Source organism: Perognathus longimembris, chromosome 8 (genome assembly GCF_023159225.1).
Source record: "Perognathus longimembris pacificus isolate PPM17 chromosome 8, ASM2315922v1, whole genome shotgun sequence".
Taxonomy (NCBI): domain Eukaryota; kingdom Metazoa; phylum Chordata; class Mammalia; order Rodentia; family Heteromyidae; genus Perognathus; species Perognathus longimembris.
In genome coordinates this window covers 23,261,050-23,277,830 of record NC_063168.1, presented here as the reverse complement: position 1 = coordinate 23,277,830, position 16,781 = coordinate 23,261,050, and the positions used below count along the sequence as shown (strand labels likewise).

At 42.3% G+C, this 16,781-nt stretch overlaps 1 protein-coding gene and 1 long non-coding RNA gene across 2 annotated transcripts in view; both read right to left on the bottom strand.

The window, feature by feature from the left end:
- Plek (pleckstrin) overlaps positions 1-16,781 on the bottom strand; it is a 32,829-nt gene that overhangs the window by 3,787 nt on the left and 12,261 nt on the right. The window contains exons 2-6 of the mRNA XM_048352643.1: positions 14,166-14,321; positions 13,789-13,970; positions 10,518-10,609; positions 6,303-6,487; positions 4,785-4,889 (exon numbers count right to left, since the gene is read on the bottom strand). Coding sequence (XP_048208600.1) covers positions 4,785-4,889; positions 6,303-6,487; positions 10,518-10,609; positions 13,789-13,970; positions 14,166-14,321 — 720 coding nt within the window. The remainder of the gene's footprint in view (positions 1-4,784; positions 4,890-6,302; positions 6,488-10,517; positions 10,610-13,788; positions 13,971-14,165; positions 14,322-16,781) is intronic.
- Positions 1,179-1,614, bottom strand: LOC125356280. Its single transcript, XR_007211849.1, has 2 exons — positions 1,478-1,614; positions 1,179-1,262 (listed from the first exon to the last, which is right to left on the bottom strand). It is a non-coding gene; the product is annotated as an uncharacterized LOC125356280 (long non-coding RNA).

Genomic DNA, 16,781 nt, shown 5'->3' with positions numbered 1-16,781 from the left:
AATAGCAAAGCCCAAGTCAAGCGGCTGGTATAGATGATAGGTTTCAAAGGAAGTAGAGTGGTATGTAATGTGGGCTTTGTTTGTCAAAGCCTCCTAGGGGCCTAGACTTGTCTACATGGAAAGACGAATGGTAGTGCCAAGATGAAAATGCATAGACACGAACAGACAGCTATGAACAAGACCAGTCTGGCTGGAATGCAGGGCAAATAGGGAGCAAACAGGCCTGAGCAAAAATAAAAGCTGGGGGTTGTGCATGATGGTTTATGAGTAAGAAGTGAGACCACAATGACATTTTAGGAAAATTAATTTGGTGACAAGATGGAGAAGGTTCCAGCTGGTTAGAAAACTGGAAGCTACTAAAGAAAAATATATATGTCATTAGGGAATGATTGCAACAATCTAAGCAAGACATTCCTAAGAACTAACTTTGGGTACCCTCAGTAGAAATGGGAATGAATTTGGCTGTAGCAGACACAATGAAGATAGAACAGGGCTTGGAGTTTCTTGGTAGAATTAGGCACTAGCATCAACTAGTCTGTGGATTTTAAGGGCAGGATTTGTCTCTCCCTCATCCTTTGTTCCCTAGTGCCTAGCACAGTGCCTGGCACACAGAAAGAAGCTAATTCATATCTGTTTGTAATTGCCACTGCTGATGTAGTTGTTTCAGCTACCTTACAGTAGGTTTTGTTTTTATTTTGTTATTTCTTGTTTTGTTTGTGTTTCTCAGACAGAGTTTGACTATGAAGCCTGGGAAGGCCTGAAATGTATTATATAACATCTGAGGCAGGCTTTGAACTTATCTACCTCTGCCTCCTGAGAACTGAGTTTATAATTGTGTGCCACCATGCTCAGTTTACAGCCGCACGTAGAGTGCCATGTGAGCCTTGAGTCTATGATTTCCCATAAACAATTCAGATCGTTTAACTTTAGAAGACAAAAAAGTACTAGATTAAATAGTTTCTGCCTTGCCAATATAAAGAATATAATTTGTAATTTCCAGAGCATCACATATTAGACAAGTAAACAATTGACTTTTTTTTACATTTTTCATTTTCTTAATTGTGAAAGTAAAAGAGAATTACTTCAGGTTCTAGCAAATAAGGTTATAAATTTAGGGCAAAGAAATTTGAAGAAAGCTTTCAAGAATGAGCTTAAGAGGTTTTTTGGTGTTTTTTTTTACCAAGTATTTGGTCCAACAATACAATTTAATAAATAGATAAATCATAATGCTTTTACTTGCCTGAAGGATGCAATCAAGAACCCTATAAAGGGGCTGGGGATATAGCCTAGTGGCAAGAGTGCCTGCCTCGGATACACGAGGCCCTAGGTTCGATTCCCCAGCACCACATATGCAGAAAACGGCCAGAAGCGGCGCTGTGGCTCAAGTGGCAGAGTGCTAGCCTTGAGCAAAAAGAAGCCAGGGACAGTGCTCAGGCCCTGAGTCCAAGGCCCAGGACTGGCCAAAAAAAAAAAACACCCTATAAAGTTACATGGAAGGTCAGAACATATTTCCCTTCACTCTATCATCTCCAAAATGCCTTTTTCAAGGCAGCAGCTTCTCAAAGGAGGGATTTTTCTACTTTTCACCTTAACCAATCTTGCCCAGAAGATCACCAGAGCTGACGTGGCTACCCACACCCTTTCCTCTTTGCAGACACAGCTGTCATGCTCTCTTGAGCAATTGCTGGGTGGCCACCAAGTAATCAAGAGTGGCAGGAAGAGGAAGGTAACAAGAAAGACACCAAATCAGCCAACTCTGGCAGCCACTGAGTTCCCTAGAAGCACTGACAGAGATTGCAGTGTGGCTCACTGAAGAGTTTGACGCCAGGTGGGCGTCTGCTCCCCTTTCATGCAATGAGTATTCCCTGAAGGATTTTGGAAAATCTATGTATGCCTAGGATTTCCAAGAACTGTTGCTGTGTTGTCCAAGTCATCATCTACTTAGATTCAATTTCATGCATTTCACAAGTGTTTATTGCCTGTCATCCACCAGGAAAAGTGCTTAACTCTGCAGCAGGCTCAAGAAAAGCTTATGTAACACACTGCCCTTCCCCCCAAAGACTATTTGTGGTTGGGAATCAAACACTAGCTACTCAATTATGTAAAAGAGGATTCTGCCATCCTAAAACGTGTTCCATTTCCCAAGTGGGGTTATTTCTCTGATCCAGAACTGGGAATAATAGAAGGCAGGACATTTTTTTCCTTCCTTCCTTCCTTCCTTCCTTCCTTCCTTCCTTCCTTCCTTCCTTCTTTCCTTCCTTCCTTCCTTTCTTCCCTCCTTCCTTCCTTCCTTCCTTCCCTCCTTCCTTCCTTCCCTCTCTCTCTCTTCCTCTCCCTCTCTTTACCTCCCTCTCTTCCTCTCCCTCTCTTCCTCTCCCTCTCTCCTCTCTCTCATCTATCTATCTCTCCTCTCCTCTCTCTCTCTCTTTCTGTTAGTTGTGGGGCTTGAACTCAGAGTCTAGGCACTGTGCCTGAGTTTTTTCACTCAAGGCCACTTTGTGCCACAGCTCCACTTCCTGTTTTCTGGTGGTTAATTGGAGATAAGAGTCTCAGGGGCTTTCCTGCCTGGGATGGCTTCAAACCACTATTCTCGGATCTCAGCCTCCTGAGTACCTAGGCATGAGCCACTGGTGTCCAGATAGGGACAGTTCTTTAGCTGGACACAACTATTTGACATTTGTGAAGTGTGGGATACAGGTGCCCTTTGTTATGATTCTTCTACACAGGTAAGCCCTGGCTGGTTTCCAGCAAAATCTAGAAGGGTTGTTTACTCTTTGTGGAACTTAAAGAGTATTTCTGAATTCTCTCAAGTGATTCTGACATGAACCATGGCTAAGTGCTTAGAAGTATGAAATATGAACTCAATAAATTTGAATTCATATCCCCAAGAACTGATAATCATAATAATTACAATAGAAAATGAAAATGCAAGAGGACCAAATCCCTGATGTCCTTTTCTTTATGTAAAAGGAAGTTTAAAAGAAACTATTTTAAAAGTTGTGTTTTGAGAGCAGAATACATTAGCTTTTAAGTGAAAAAGCCTAGCTCAATGGCTCTTACTTTAGCCTTCCTGTATATGAAAATCACTTGGGAGCTTAAAAATAAACTCCAGAGGCTCTAAGTCTCTAACAGTTCTCCAGGGGATTCAAATGTGCATGATCTGGGCTAGCTAAGGTAACTGGTATCTGTCTCATTTTTGGTGAAGGGAAGCAAAAGAAAACCTTTACTCCTGGTCCCCTTATCTTCAACACACACTTAATCCAGGTTTCACCATCCCAGGCCTCCTACTGTGTGTATTTCCCCCACACATAGCTATAGTCCAGTCTGGTTCAACTTTTCAGAACTCTTCTCAAGATTAGGGCTAGGAGCTAAGGAGTATCGCCCAGTGGTAGAGCACTTGCCTACCATGGAGCAGGTCTTAGATTCAAGCCCCACCACCACCACAAAAAAAAAAAAAAAACAGGTAAGAAGTTGTCCAACTAATTTAAGAAGTGCAATATAGAATTCTAGAAAGGATCAGTGAAATAAGGAGATTCAATTCCTTCCCAAGTTTCCCTTGTATTAACAACGTAGCATAATCATGTTTTGCAGAAGCAAATAGAAAGAAGAAAGAAAGATCCTTCTTTGTGTAAGGGCCCCCTTTCAGTAGCCCTGACTCCGGTGCCATTCCTTTAACCTAGTCAGCTGGTACCCTGTCCCAAACACTAGAGTTCTTCCTAAATCTCTCTCTCTTTCTCTCTCTCTCTCTCTCTCGACTCTATTCTTGTAAAACTTGGTATTAAAATGGACACAGTGGCTGACACCTGCAATCCTAGCTACTTGGGAGGCATATATTGGGAGGCTTCATGGGCCACTGAGACAGGAAGCCAGTTAAATCCCAGTCCATGGAGCTTACAACGGGGACACAGCAACCACTTTACAGCAGTCATCTTCTGTCCATTATAGATTTAGCATAACTCTGAAGGCAGCTCACTTCACAGCTGGGAAGACAAGAGCTTAGCCCTCTGAGACAACTTCGGCTTCCATGACACTCTGTCCAATTTGTCTCCCCTGGCATATTCTCTTGTCTTCCTACTCTGGATTTCCCACTTGTCACAAGCCCTTGTAATGTCTCACCTCTTACCCATGTGCCCTGGCACCAGGGAATCAACCAGAGCTCTTCATTTCCCCATGCATTGCTGGGCAAACTGTCTGGTCACACCTGTGAACACTGGGAAATTGCACATCGCTTCCCCCATGATTGTGTCTAATATCTTCAGCTTGGGTTTGACCTGTGCTTTATGTTCCTATGGAGACATGCTCTATTCTGGGGTGTCACCAGGCCTTACCCCAGAGACTGAAATGATACCTCTTTGATCTCAAAGCCATAAGAGCTTCTCCTGTGCCTGTGTCCAGCTCCTACTTCCTGGTGGTGTTGAGGACAAGCAAAAGGGCAATACTTTACCATGAAATTTCTTTGTCTTTTAGATGGCTCCTCTTAAGTAATTTATTTCATCCTGCCAGTAAATGGGGCAATTCTTTCTTAAAACATCATTTTCTCCTATGATATTGATAAAAGAGACACTTCCCTGCTTCTACTTCTGGAGGTATCATCAGCCCTGCCTGCTCTGGTTCTCCTAACCCGATGCTACCTTCATGGCATAGCTCTGCTGTCTCTCTTTCATTCTGTGAGTTTCACTTCTGGTTGGTTACTGGCCAAATAAATTGTCATTTGGTAAGTTAGGATTGAAACAAAGTACATGGTAAGGAAAAAGAGCTAGGAAGAAGTGGTGATTAGCACTCACCTGCTTCAGTAAACATCCCTGCTTGATAATGACCCCTCTGAATTCTTCCTTCAGAATCACATCATCATCGCTGGAATTCTCCTCACAGAAGAACCCACTGTCTGGCTGTGGGGAAAACAGAGCAAGCTGACTTTACCAGGGGCAGGCATATTGCTACCTGTAGCATTCCTCTTCCTTCCTGCCAATTAAGCAGGCTCCTCTTTTTCTTCCTGGCTACTATGCATATCCCAATCTGAACCTTAAAAGTAAAAGTTGTTCTTGGTGAGCTAGTTTTCCCTCCTCCATTTTCTTGCTTCTAGATTCTGTTTCTTTTTTGTCTGCCTAATATGATCCTACCAACATCTTTTCATTTTCCAGGATACTCAAGCTATCATCTAAGTGTGCCTTAATCTTCTTCACAATGCACATTTCTGCCTTCAAAGTCTTTCTCCCCTCAAGATCTCATGGCCATCTCCTTAAAATCAGGATAACTAATGCATAGGACTCTATGCAGCGCTTTGCCACTCAGTGTTTTCTCCTCTGAGAAGACCAGGACCATGTGTCCACTTCATTCCCTGAAATCAGGAGGGAATTGGGATGTACTAAGTAAGCTACAAGCAAGTAGTGAGTCATACAGAGGAGAAAGACTCTGGGCTCTGACTATCCTAAAAACAGAACCCTGCACTTAAATAGCTATAAATAGCCAGATCAGAAGTCTGAAAAGCAAAAAAGGAGTACCAACAATGGAACTTCCCTCAAAATGAAATGAGACCCAGAGATGTTCACTTCGTTTTTGTAAGAAGGATGTTCCTCTTGAAAAGCTTCCTAACTTCTATATCCTGACCCAAAATAGAAACAAAACTGCCCCAAATCTCCCTAGAAACCCACTATTGCTGGAATTATCACATGGCCTAAGTTTAGACCCAACTTGCATAATACACTATTTCCCAATCCGTGGTAATCATGTCCCACAAGTGTGCATACAAACACAGTCACATATTGTAATGTGCATTTGAGAAATTCAACCAACTCGTCACGCCTGTGACTCTATGGTCAAAACTTTTGCCTAGTTTTATCGTCTTTTCACCACTGTAGCTCTAGTCTTCTCTGTCAATGTGAATGCCCACTCTGTGCTAGAGCCTAATATATTTGAAGCATGAATTCTATGTAGACTACAGTAAAGATAGTACAGCTTAAATGGAGACAATGACTGGAGTAAATGGTCTTTCCCTTGAAACTAATTTAGTTGGGCAGGGCAGAACAGGGCAGCACTGTGGCGGGGACAGCTGTCAGGCGTGGGCGGTGCAGGTGTAGCACAGGCCTCATGGGCCTCCCGCTTCATGGCAGGGCTTGGAGGCTTTGCCTATTTCCTCTTTCTCCCTGCCTGGCCTTTGCTCTCTCCTCCTCACCCATCCAACCCGTCTCTGCAGAGGCGTGCATGCTTTGTTGTATGTGTGGCTGTACTCTGAGAAAAATGGAGCATCTGCCCTGGGCTGCCCCCACCACAGGAAGAAGAGTTGAGTAGCTTTTCTCCCTTACAAAGTAGTAGAAGGCATCAGGGTTGTCCAGGAAAGGATTTTCAGCAATGCCATCAGCTGCTTTCTTGGACAGATCCCCAGCGGGCTGCAGGTACCCTTCATTGAGCAGCGACGACGCGATCATCAGACCTTCCTGGCGATTCCGAACCGACTTGTTGGAAACCAGCCAGTCGATGACACAGCTACCTGGATGGGCCCAGAAGAGGGAAAGTTAGCTCATTTTTCCCAAGGAACAAGTCCCGGACATCACCCCATATTGGCTGCAGAGCTCCAGAGTGTCCAGTTTGTCTCATCTTCCCAGTCAATCCAAGGGGAAAAAAAAAGTTAGTGGCCTAGATGCTTGGAAACAAAAGGTAAAGGGTTAAAAATAAAATCCATGTGCTGCTAGGTCATTCATGCAACAAAGAAATTTTCAATAGCCCACATAATTAATTCCTTATGGAACATATATTGGGCATCTAGAAGATATGGGTGCTCTGATGGGTACCATATGGGCATTTGCTCAGGAAATCTGAAAGAGGCAGATGGTGGTAAATTCTTATCATAACAGGCATTCTGCTACAAACCCAGGCTGGGTGAAATCACTGGGTCAAATTTGAAGGTTGAAAAGGGAGAGCGGGTTGGGGAGGACTCTGCCATTCCTCTGCCCTCTGTCAGGAAAAGGAAGGGACAGGACTGGAGCCTAAAAAATGAATGGGTATTTACAAACGTAGGAGACAGGGGATGAAAAGGTTGGGCATTCGGGTGATGGCAGCCAAGGGAACAGATGCCTGCAGGTGGCGGCAACCCCATGGGGATGGGGGAGGAGACTAGAGGAGGAAGATCCAAGTCCTCAGACCGAGCTTTGAAGGCACATGAAGAAATCTGGCAATCAGGAGTCATTGCCAGCTTTTAAGTAGCAAGTAATGTGATGGGCTATGTGTCCTAAATTTAAGTTTAATGGCAGTATTTATATTCAAGGTCCTTTAATCAACATTTTGCTGCAAAGGGAAGAAAATGAAATAAATCCAGCACTCTGATCAGTAGCAGGCCAAAATAAAACTCTGTATTTTTTATTACAGTGATTTCTTTTTAATTTGTTTTGTTTTTGTTGCCAGTCCTGGGGCATGGACTCAGGGTTTGAGCATCGTCCCTGGCTTCTTTTTGCTCATGGCTAGCACTCTACCTCTGGAGCCATAGCGCCATTTCCGGCTTTTTTCTATATATGTGGTGCTGAGGAATCGAACCCAGGATTTTATGTATAGGAGGCAAGCACTTTACCACTAGGCCATATTCCCAGCCCTACAGTGATTTCTTTACAAATGTGGTTGATAGGGGCAGAGCACACTGGCTCATACCTGTGTTCTCAGCTACTTGGGAGGCAGAGATAATGGGACTGGGTTGAGGCCAGCTTGGGCAAATAGTATGACATTCAAAGACAAGCAAAACCTGGTTCTAGTGGATCATGCCTGTAATCCTAGCTACTTGGGAGACTGAGATCTAAGGATTGAGGTTCAAAGCTAGCCCAGGCAGGAAAGTCCATAAGACTCTTATCTCCAACTAACCACCAGAAAACCAGAAGTAGAGCTGTGGCTCAAAGTGGTACAGCACTAGCCTTGAGCAATAAAGCTCAGGGACTAGGCCTATGCCCTGAGTTTAAGACCTAGGACCAGAAAAAAAAAAAAAAGACAAGAAGAGCAGGCAGGGGCAGAAATAAGAAAATTCTCAAAAAGGGAGATTCTACCGGAATATAGTAGAAGCAAAATAAAGTGATTGGGCCCATGGCTCAGGTGGTAGTGCTTGCCTAGCAAATGTGAGACCCTGAGTTTAAACTCCAGCACCACCACCAAAAATGAATTAATAAATAAATATAAATAGCAGCAGTGACAGTCACTCAAGCAAGAGTACTTAGTTATGCCACCTTTGAGCTTTCGATGAGTGAGACTCCTATGAATCCTACAAATGAAAAGATTTTCCCCACTTTCAGTCTCTACAAAGATAAGTTAATGGCAGCCATTTTTTGACTGATCCCCAGATCTCAGTATCCTTAGTAACTAAGATTACAGGTATGATCCATGGTGCCCAGCTGGACAAACAACCCTTATGGCCTTAAGTTCAATCATTCTCTCTCTCCCTCCCTCTCTCTCTCTCTCTCTCTCTCTCTTGCTCTCGCTCTCTCTTTCTCTCTTCCATCTACCAAATGTGATCATATAATAATGTGTGTGCTTGCATGTGTACATATAATTTATAGTGTAAATACTGTTTGTAAGTGTAGATATAATTGTATACTATATATAGTATACTATCAATGTATACTATATACAAATATAACATGAATAAAAGAAAAATACAATAATAAAGATAAGCTAATGGGTACTGCTTCTCTGCTTTAAGTCTCACAGCAACCATTTAAAAGAGGTAAGAAGGTTGAGAAAATTAAGACACAGAGAGTTGGAATGACCTTAGGCCTAAGTTCCACCACACTGGGCCTTTGCATTTCTTATGTTCTCACTGGAGTCCATGCTTGCTCAGCAAGGCACGTTTAAACTGCAGTTGAGAGCAGGCTTATTGTCACCTGTCAGCACTTCCTACATCCCAGTCTCTTCCGCAGTCTTTTGTCTCCTAGTTGAGGCCACCTGACTTCCTCCATCTACTCATAAGAACTCAAACCCGCAACAAACAGTACAAGAAATGTATCCAATGCCCAACGTATGATACTGTAACCTCTCTGTACGTCAGTTTGATAATAAAAATTTGAGAAAAAAAAAAAAGAACTCAAACCCACCCTAACCTTCCATGAGAGGACTAAAGCTTTATCCCAACACCCTGGGACTCAGGGACACATTTTACAGAAAATAGTCTGATTCTGATCTAGTACCCACAGCTGCGGTGGAACCACTTTCTGTTTCTTTGCTAAAGACTCTGTCACAGGTGACTTCAGTCCTGAAACTAGGATCCAACCTTGCTTGTGTCCATTTCCTTTACTTTGTTATCTGGATCCTAAGCCTTAGCCCTGATTTGTCTGATGTTAATGACCTGCTGTGTTAACTCTCTGAGTCTCCTTCCTATGACCTTTTATCCGCTCATATAGGCCAGACCCTTCTTCATCTTCCTGACCTTCTCCTGGGCTGTTTTCTTAAGTATCTGCTGGACTGACATTTCAGAGCTTTCTTCCTTTAGCATCTCTTCCTTTCTCCTTTGGTGCCTCTTAGCACTGTAAGTGAGCAATGCCTGGCATCAAGTCAACCTAGTCACAAACTGTACATCCATTTTGTTTTCCACCATGGATGATCATTCTGGTTAATTTTTCTTTTCCCGGTGGCATACTCTGCATTTCTCTGCTCTGTAACTTTGTCCTCACCATCCTATGCCTGACCTTCTCATCAGTTATCCTCCTTACAAAGTAAGACATCACCCTCTATTCATCCCAATAGTTCTCTGAGCTCTTTCTCTTTCTCTTAACTCTGAGAACTATTACCCTTCAATCATAAGAAGCATTTTAGAGTTTGCCCTACATAGCACCTTGGGTGCACTAGATATTTGTTCATTGTAAACAGAGAGCCTATAAAGTAGAAATACTGATACTTTCCCCATTTTATGGGCTAGTAAATAGAATTGCTAAACGACTTTGTTATTGGCCCAAGGTTTCATGGCTAGGAAGTAGCAGAAGAATTTAAATCAAGACAGTCTAGTTCCAGGAAGTGGTGCTGTGGCTCAAGTGGTAGAGTGCTACCCTTGAGCTGAAGAGCGCAGGGACAGCCCAGGCCCAGAGTTCAAGCCCCACGACACCCCCCCCCCCAAAAAAAGACAATCTAGTTCCAATGAACAGATTTTTATCACTATTTTATACTATCTAAAATTAATACCTAATACCTTTCCCTATCCAATGTCTAAAATTTACTTTCACTTAAACAAACTTTCACTTAAATCTTACATTATAGTATTTTTGACCACTGTTGATAATCATTGGCTTATATCTTATCCAACACTGTGTTCATTTCTAACAATTTCCCAAGACGGTTGATGTGCCTGAACCTCCTGAAATGTTATCTTGAACACAAAAGTCTTTTCTACCCTTCTTTCTGCTTCCATGTTAGTGAAGCTCAATTCTCCTGTTCACCAGCCTGTGTTCAGTGCCCCCTCATCCATCCATGCCCCCCCACCTTACATATGTGGTTTAGGGAGAATCCCATAATCCCTCCCTAGTTGCCCCTTTCAGGAAAGCAAATCCTCCTACCTGTGAAGCAGTGATTAAAAAGCTTCTTGTCTTTCTCCAGATTCATTTCTTTTATTCCCTTTTCAGTGTCTTTCATGGACAAATACAAGGCACTGCACAGAGATAAAAACAGATGGGTAAATGGGAGGCATTCCAGAATGGTGAGATCTTCCTGCCAGTTCCCACCTTGGAGAGCTACCCTGAGAACAAACTTTGCTTCTTCACTTCTTCCTAGCCTCAGAACTGAATGCCAGACTCTCAGTGGTATTTATTTATTTATTTTTGGTCAGTCATGGGGCTTGAACTCTGGGCCTAGGCACTGTCCCTGAGCTCTTCAGTTCAAGGCTAGTGCTCTACCACTTGAGCTACAGCACCACTTCTGGTTTTCTGGTGGTTAATTAGAGATGAGAGGGGCTGGGGATATGGCCTAGTGGCAAGAGTGCTTGCCTCGTATACGTGAGGCCCTGGGTTCAGTTCCCCAGCACCACATATACAGAAAATGGCCAGAAGTGGCACTGTGGCTCAAGTGGCAGAGTGCTAGCCTTGAGCAAAAAAGAAGCCAGGGACAGTTCTCAGGCCCTGAGTCCAAGCCCCAGGACTGGCAAAAAAAAAAAAATTAGAGATGAGAGTCTCATGGACTTTCCTGCCCAGACTGGCTTTGAACTGGTATCCTCAGATCTCAGCCTTCTGAGCAGCTAGGATTACAGGCAGGAGCCACAGGTGCCAGGTTTCAGTGGTACTCTTATTTGCACAATTCCATGCTTTCAGTAAAATGTACTAGGAAGGCGCTTACTTTGTCTTAAATTCATTGAGCTATTTGTTGATTTAATTTCTAGTGCTTGAGATGGATAATTACCCTCAGTCAAGGTCAGTTCTCCAAGAACAATCAAGATGTTTAAGGTACCTGCTATAGTCTGGGTTAGGAATGTCTCCCTTAAGACAGTGTCAGGCTAAGACTTGAGACTTATTGGAAGAAGGTAGAAAGCAAAACGTAGAGCCTAGTGTGTTATTTTGGTCATTAGGGGTGTGTCTTTCTCCCTCACACACACATCTGCCTCAATGATGAAGTAGACAGTTTTGCAGCACCATACATTCCTGCCACCATCACCACCAGGGACCTAAAAAAAATCGGTCCAACAGACAACAGACTGAAGCTTCCAAAACTGCAAGCCAAAATTATCCATTGATTATCCTAGGCTTATCCTACGTACTTCTTACAATAATGGAAAGCTAATAGAGTCAGGTCAAGGAACAAATGGCTTCCATCTAGAATGGGTGCCCACCCTGGCTGGCCATTCTTAACTTATGAGTGGATTTGAACTTGTGAGTGAATCTGAAGTTAAAATCTTGCCTGTGTGGATGAAACTTCCTTAACAAAGACCCAGAAATGCTACAAATCAAGGAAAGGTTGGACAAATGGGACTGCAGCAAACTGCAGAGCTTCTGTAGGGCAAAGGACATAGCTCACAAAATAGACAGAAAACCCAAAGATTGGGAAAAGGTTTTTACTGGCCATACAATGAACAAAGGCCTCATATCTAAAATATATGCAGAACTAAAAAAATTAAATTCCTCCAAAACAAAACCACAAAGAACCAACAGCCTCTCAACAAGTGGACTAAAGACTTAAAAAGAGACTTCTCTGATGAGGAAATGAGAATGGCCAAGAGTCTTATGAAAAAGTGCTCGACATCACTGGCCATAAAAGAAATGCAAATCAAAACAACATTGAGATTCCACCTCACCCCAGTAAGAATGTCCTTTATCAAGAAAACTAACAATAATAAATGTTGGAGGGGATGTGGCCAAAAGGGAACCCTACTTCATTGTTGGTGGGAATGTAAACTGGTTCAGCCACTCTGGAAAGTGGTATGGAGATTCCTCAGAAGGAAAAACATAGAGCTCCCCTATGACCCAGCAGCCCCACTTTTGGGTATCTACCCAAAAGACCACAAACAAGAACACACTAAAGCCACCAGCACAACAATGTTCATCGCAGCACAATTTGTCAAAGCTAAAATATGGAACCAACCCAGATGCCCCTCAGTAGACGAATACACATATACACAATGGAATTTTATGCCTCTATCAGAAAGAATGACATTGCCCCATTCGTAAGGAAATGGAAGGACTTGGAAAACATTATACTAAGTGAAGTGAGCCAGACACAAAGAAACATGGACTCTATGGTTTCCCTCATAGGGAATAATTAGGCTAGTCACAGCAGAGGACCATAAGAGCCTAATAGCTATGCCCTATGAACACATAAGAAGATGCTAAATGAAATGAACTCCATGTTATGGAAACGACTGTTATATCACTGTTGTAATTACTTTCAACATGCCATGTGAAACCATAGCTTCTATTGTTGATGATCCTCTTGTATCCCCTTCCTGTGGTTGTACCTGCACTATTACTGTATCTCATCTGAGTACACTGGATACTATATATACTGGTATTAGAACTAGGGAAGTGAAAGGGAATATCAAAATCGAGAGACAAGGATAAAAAGACAAACAACTCCAAAAGCAACACTTGCAAAACCATTTGGTGTAAACCAACTGAACAATTCATGGGGGAAGAGGGAAAGGGGGAGGGGGAAAAGGAGAATGAGGAAGGAGGTAACAGTACAAGCAATGTACCCAAGGCCTAACGTATGAAACTGTAACCTCTCTGTACATCACTTTGACAATAAATAAGAAAACATCTTTCCTGTGTGAACACATTGTCCTTTTTTCTTGCTACCTACAGATCTTAAAACTATTTTTTTTCAAAACTAACTTCTACAATGGGCACTGGTAGTTCATGCCTATAATCCTAGCTACTCAGGAGGCTGAGATCTGAGGATTGTAGTTTGAAGTCAGTCTGGTCAGGAAAGTCCATGAGACTTTTATCTCCAATTAATTCCAGAAAAATCCAGACATAGTGCTGTGACTCAAGTAGTAGTGCCTGCCTTAAGCAAAAATAGCTGAAGGCAGTAGCCAAGCCTAGAGTTCAAGCCCCAGGACTGGCAAAAAAAAATCTACTATAGCTATTCATAAATTAATAAAGAATCCTCTCTCTTTCTCCCAATAAGAGGGAACTAATAACTTAGTAGCTCCTCTCCTCAGCACCTAGGCCTTGGAAAGGCCACAATCACTTTTTCAACCCTGAGCATACATCTTAGTCCACCAATAGCCAATGTCCCCCTGGCTGGGTACAGCCATCAGAGGTGGCCAAGGGAAACCTTGGAGAGGGAAGAGAGAGAGAGAGGAAAGGAAGAAGTAGACAGAAGCAAACATAGAAAAATCACCCTAAGTCAATGGTTTCCGGCAGACGAATGGACCTCCTTGTGGATTTCCTTGCAAACTTCTGGCCCCCTTCGATGCATTTAATGGCCTTCTTGATATCCCGCACCCAAGCATCTCTCTCCTCCAAGAAGGCTGCCTGGAAGAAGTGGTCCTGCTCCTTGGTTGTGGTGATCTTAAACACAAACTGAAAATGGAAACATATCCTATTAGGAATGACATTTCAAGGGCTGAGGCCTTTCATGAAGTAGAGTCATTGGTCCAAACCCATCTGCCAAACAGAGACCCAAATACTAGAAAGGGTTGCTCATGGGAACATGGTTCTGTTGCAGGATAGCAAATGACACAAGGTTGGTTCACTGCAGCTACTATGCCAACTCACCATCCTTTTGCCAAAGTCGAGACAAGGACTAGTCAGAACACTTCCTTTCAGAGGGATCATTCCTTTGGGGCTGTTGTCACTTTTCTTTTTATAAAATTCAATTCCATCTTCTAACAGTACAACCCACATGGGTTTCCAGGTGTTAAACACGCTCCCCTAGAATGGCAAAAGACAGTGCTGAGATGAGTAGGGGTATTTGCCAACTATATATTCTACCAACCAAACTGATTGCATATTTTCTTTGAGTTGTCTTTTTAAATGTTGTATAACACCTGCTCTGTTGATGCAGCATAAAATCTCTCAAATCAATAACTTTTGGGGGTGCAATTCTACTTTCTACCCCAAAGCCTTTCCTGTACCTGATCCCACTCTAAATTCCCAACTCTCTCCTCTCTTGACTGACCTCTCTCCATCCTGCAAGGCTCACTCAGCTTAACCTCCTCATGGGTGAAGACTTCCCAAATTGCACTAACCCATCTAACAGTCATCTCAACCACAGGCATAGAGACCATAAATGGTAGTTGGGGTACATACGTGGTAGTTGTAGCTTCCATTCCTTGGTCTAGTCAGATTTTAGCTGAATATGGATGTCAAGTAGAAACCCAGACAACATCCTGGTGTGGAGGTACCACTAAGTTCTAGGAAAATCATTTGCAAAGCCCTGCATCCACCTTGGGGAGGTCATTAAAAAGCTTCCCATTTGGGTTAGTGCCAACTGCCCCTGGGCAATAAAGTAACAATTCTGACTAGACTGAAAAGGCTTTGGAAAAGGAAAAGCTTAAGTTTCTTTGCTTCTATTCTTTGACCTGTGTTGTTATCTGGTCATGCCTGCCACAAAATTTAATTATCATTCAGTCCCCAGCAGACCCTGCTGCTTATCTCAAAACACCAAAGCCCTCTATATAAGGTTCAGTTACCCAAAAGGAAGACTATGTAAAGAAGATAAATATTCATGGACAATCATTTCTCTTATCCAAACATTTCGTTTGTTCTAGGTCCTAAAAATAATTCTTCATTTTTCTAAAACACACTTACTTTTGCTGTTCAAGCTGACTACCTAATCTAGACTAACAATGAATTATTTATCCTTTTCAAAAAAATGGACAAAGTCAGACACTGTGATCACATATGAAATTATTTTAAGCAAATTCTTTTCTATGTTACATCTAAGAGAGATTTGTATCCAGAATATAAAGAGCTCCTTCAAATAAACAAAAAGTACAAACAAGTCAAATTTAAACTGTACAAAAAGTGTTTGAAAAGGCATGTCACTAAATGTCTTCAAAAATCTTATTTTAAAATGTTCAATATCATTATTTACCCAGGGACACAAGTTCAAATCTGGATTAGGACACCCCCTAGAGTATCAAACATTTAGAAAGATTGAGAAGCAAAAGACTTGGCAACAAGGTAAGAATAGCAGGAAGTCCTACACGTGGAAGGCAAGGAGGAAAAACATGTACTACGCGGGAGTGTGAATCTATACTAAAGCTAAATGCAGACATGCTCTTTGTACCAGCATGTCCACACCGGGATACACATCTCAGAGAAACTATTTCCCTTTGCCAAAGAGGTTATAAACAAGGCTATATTAGTAGCATCTTTATCCATACTAGCCAAAAATGAAAAATACCTCAAAAGCCTATAACAGGAGAAAGGGTCCATAAATTATACAATGCAGTGTTTAGTAAACTCATGCCAGAACACAGCTTATTTAAAACCGGACCATTGCTGCTTGCAATAATACAGACAGACTTCATAGATGTCATATTGAGAAAAAAAAAGTTTAAAATGTACTTTCAGTGTATATTCCATTCATAACAAGTTTAAGAAAAGGCAGAGTTGGTAATATTAGAAGTGTAGTAATGGCTACCTAGCATAGGAGCATAGAGAAGGCAGGAAAACAATAGAAGCATAGTGACTCTGTTGTTTTTGTTACAGACTTATGTATGTGTGACTTGAACTAATGGCCTCACACGCTCACTCAGCTTTGTTGCTCCTCACTGGTGCTCTGTCAATCAACCCATGCCTCCAATGAAGAATTTTCTAAATGGAGATGGAGTCTTTCAGGCCTTTGTGCCCAGTCGGGCTTTGAACTGCAGTCAGGTCTCAGCTTCCTGAGGAGCTAGGATTACTGACATGAGCTGCAGGCGCTCAGCGCCGTGTCTCTACCTTGAGCTCTGTGTAGTATGCAGGATGTGTATATATGTAAAAAAAAATATGATATAGTTCATGTGTATGCCTGTAATCCTGGCTATGGAAACATAAACAAAACCAGTCTAGCTAGCTCAGGCATAAATGCAAGACCCTATTTGAAAAGTAAAGCAAAAAGGGCTGTGGTGTGGCTCTAGTGGTAGAGCACCTGAGGACCCAGGCCAAGGCCCTGAGTTCAGACCCCAATGGTGATCATGGACTCCATGGATATAAGACACAGTGATCATGAAAATATCACCTTTCAAGTTGCTTCTATTAATAAGAATTCCATCTTGGTCATTACTCTTCTTCAGCCACGCTACACATGGTCCTTTGTTAGATAGTAGATGTTCTATTTATTTTGCATTTATTTACTTACCTTTTTTTTTGAGACAGTCTTGCTAGCCTACAACTCAGTATGTA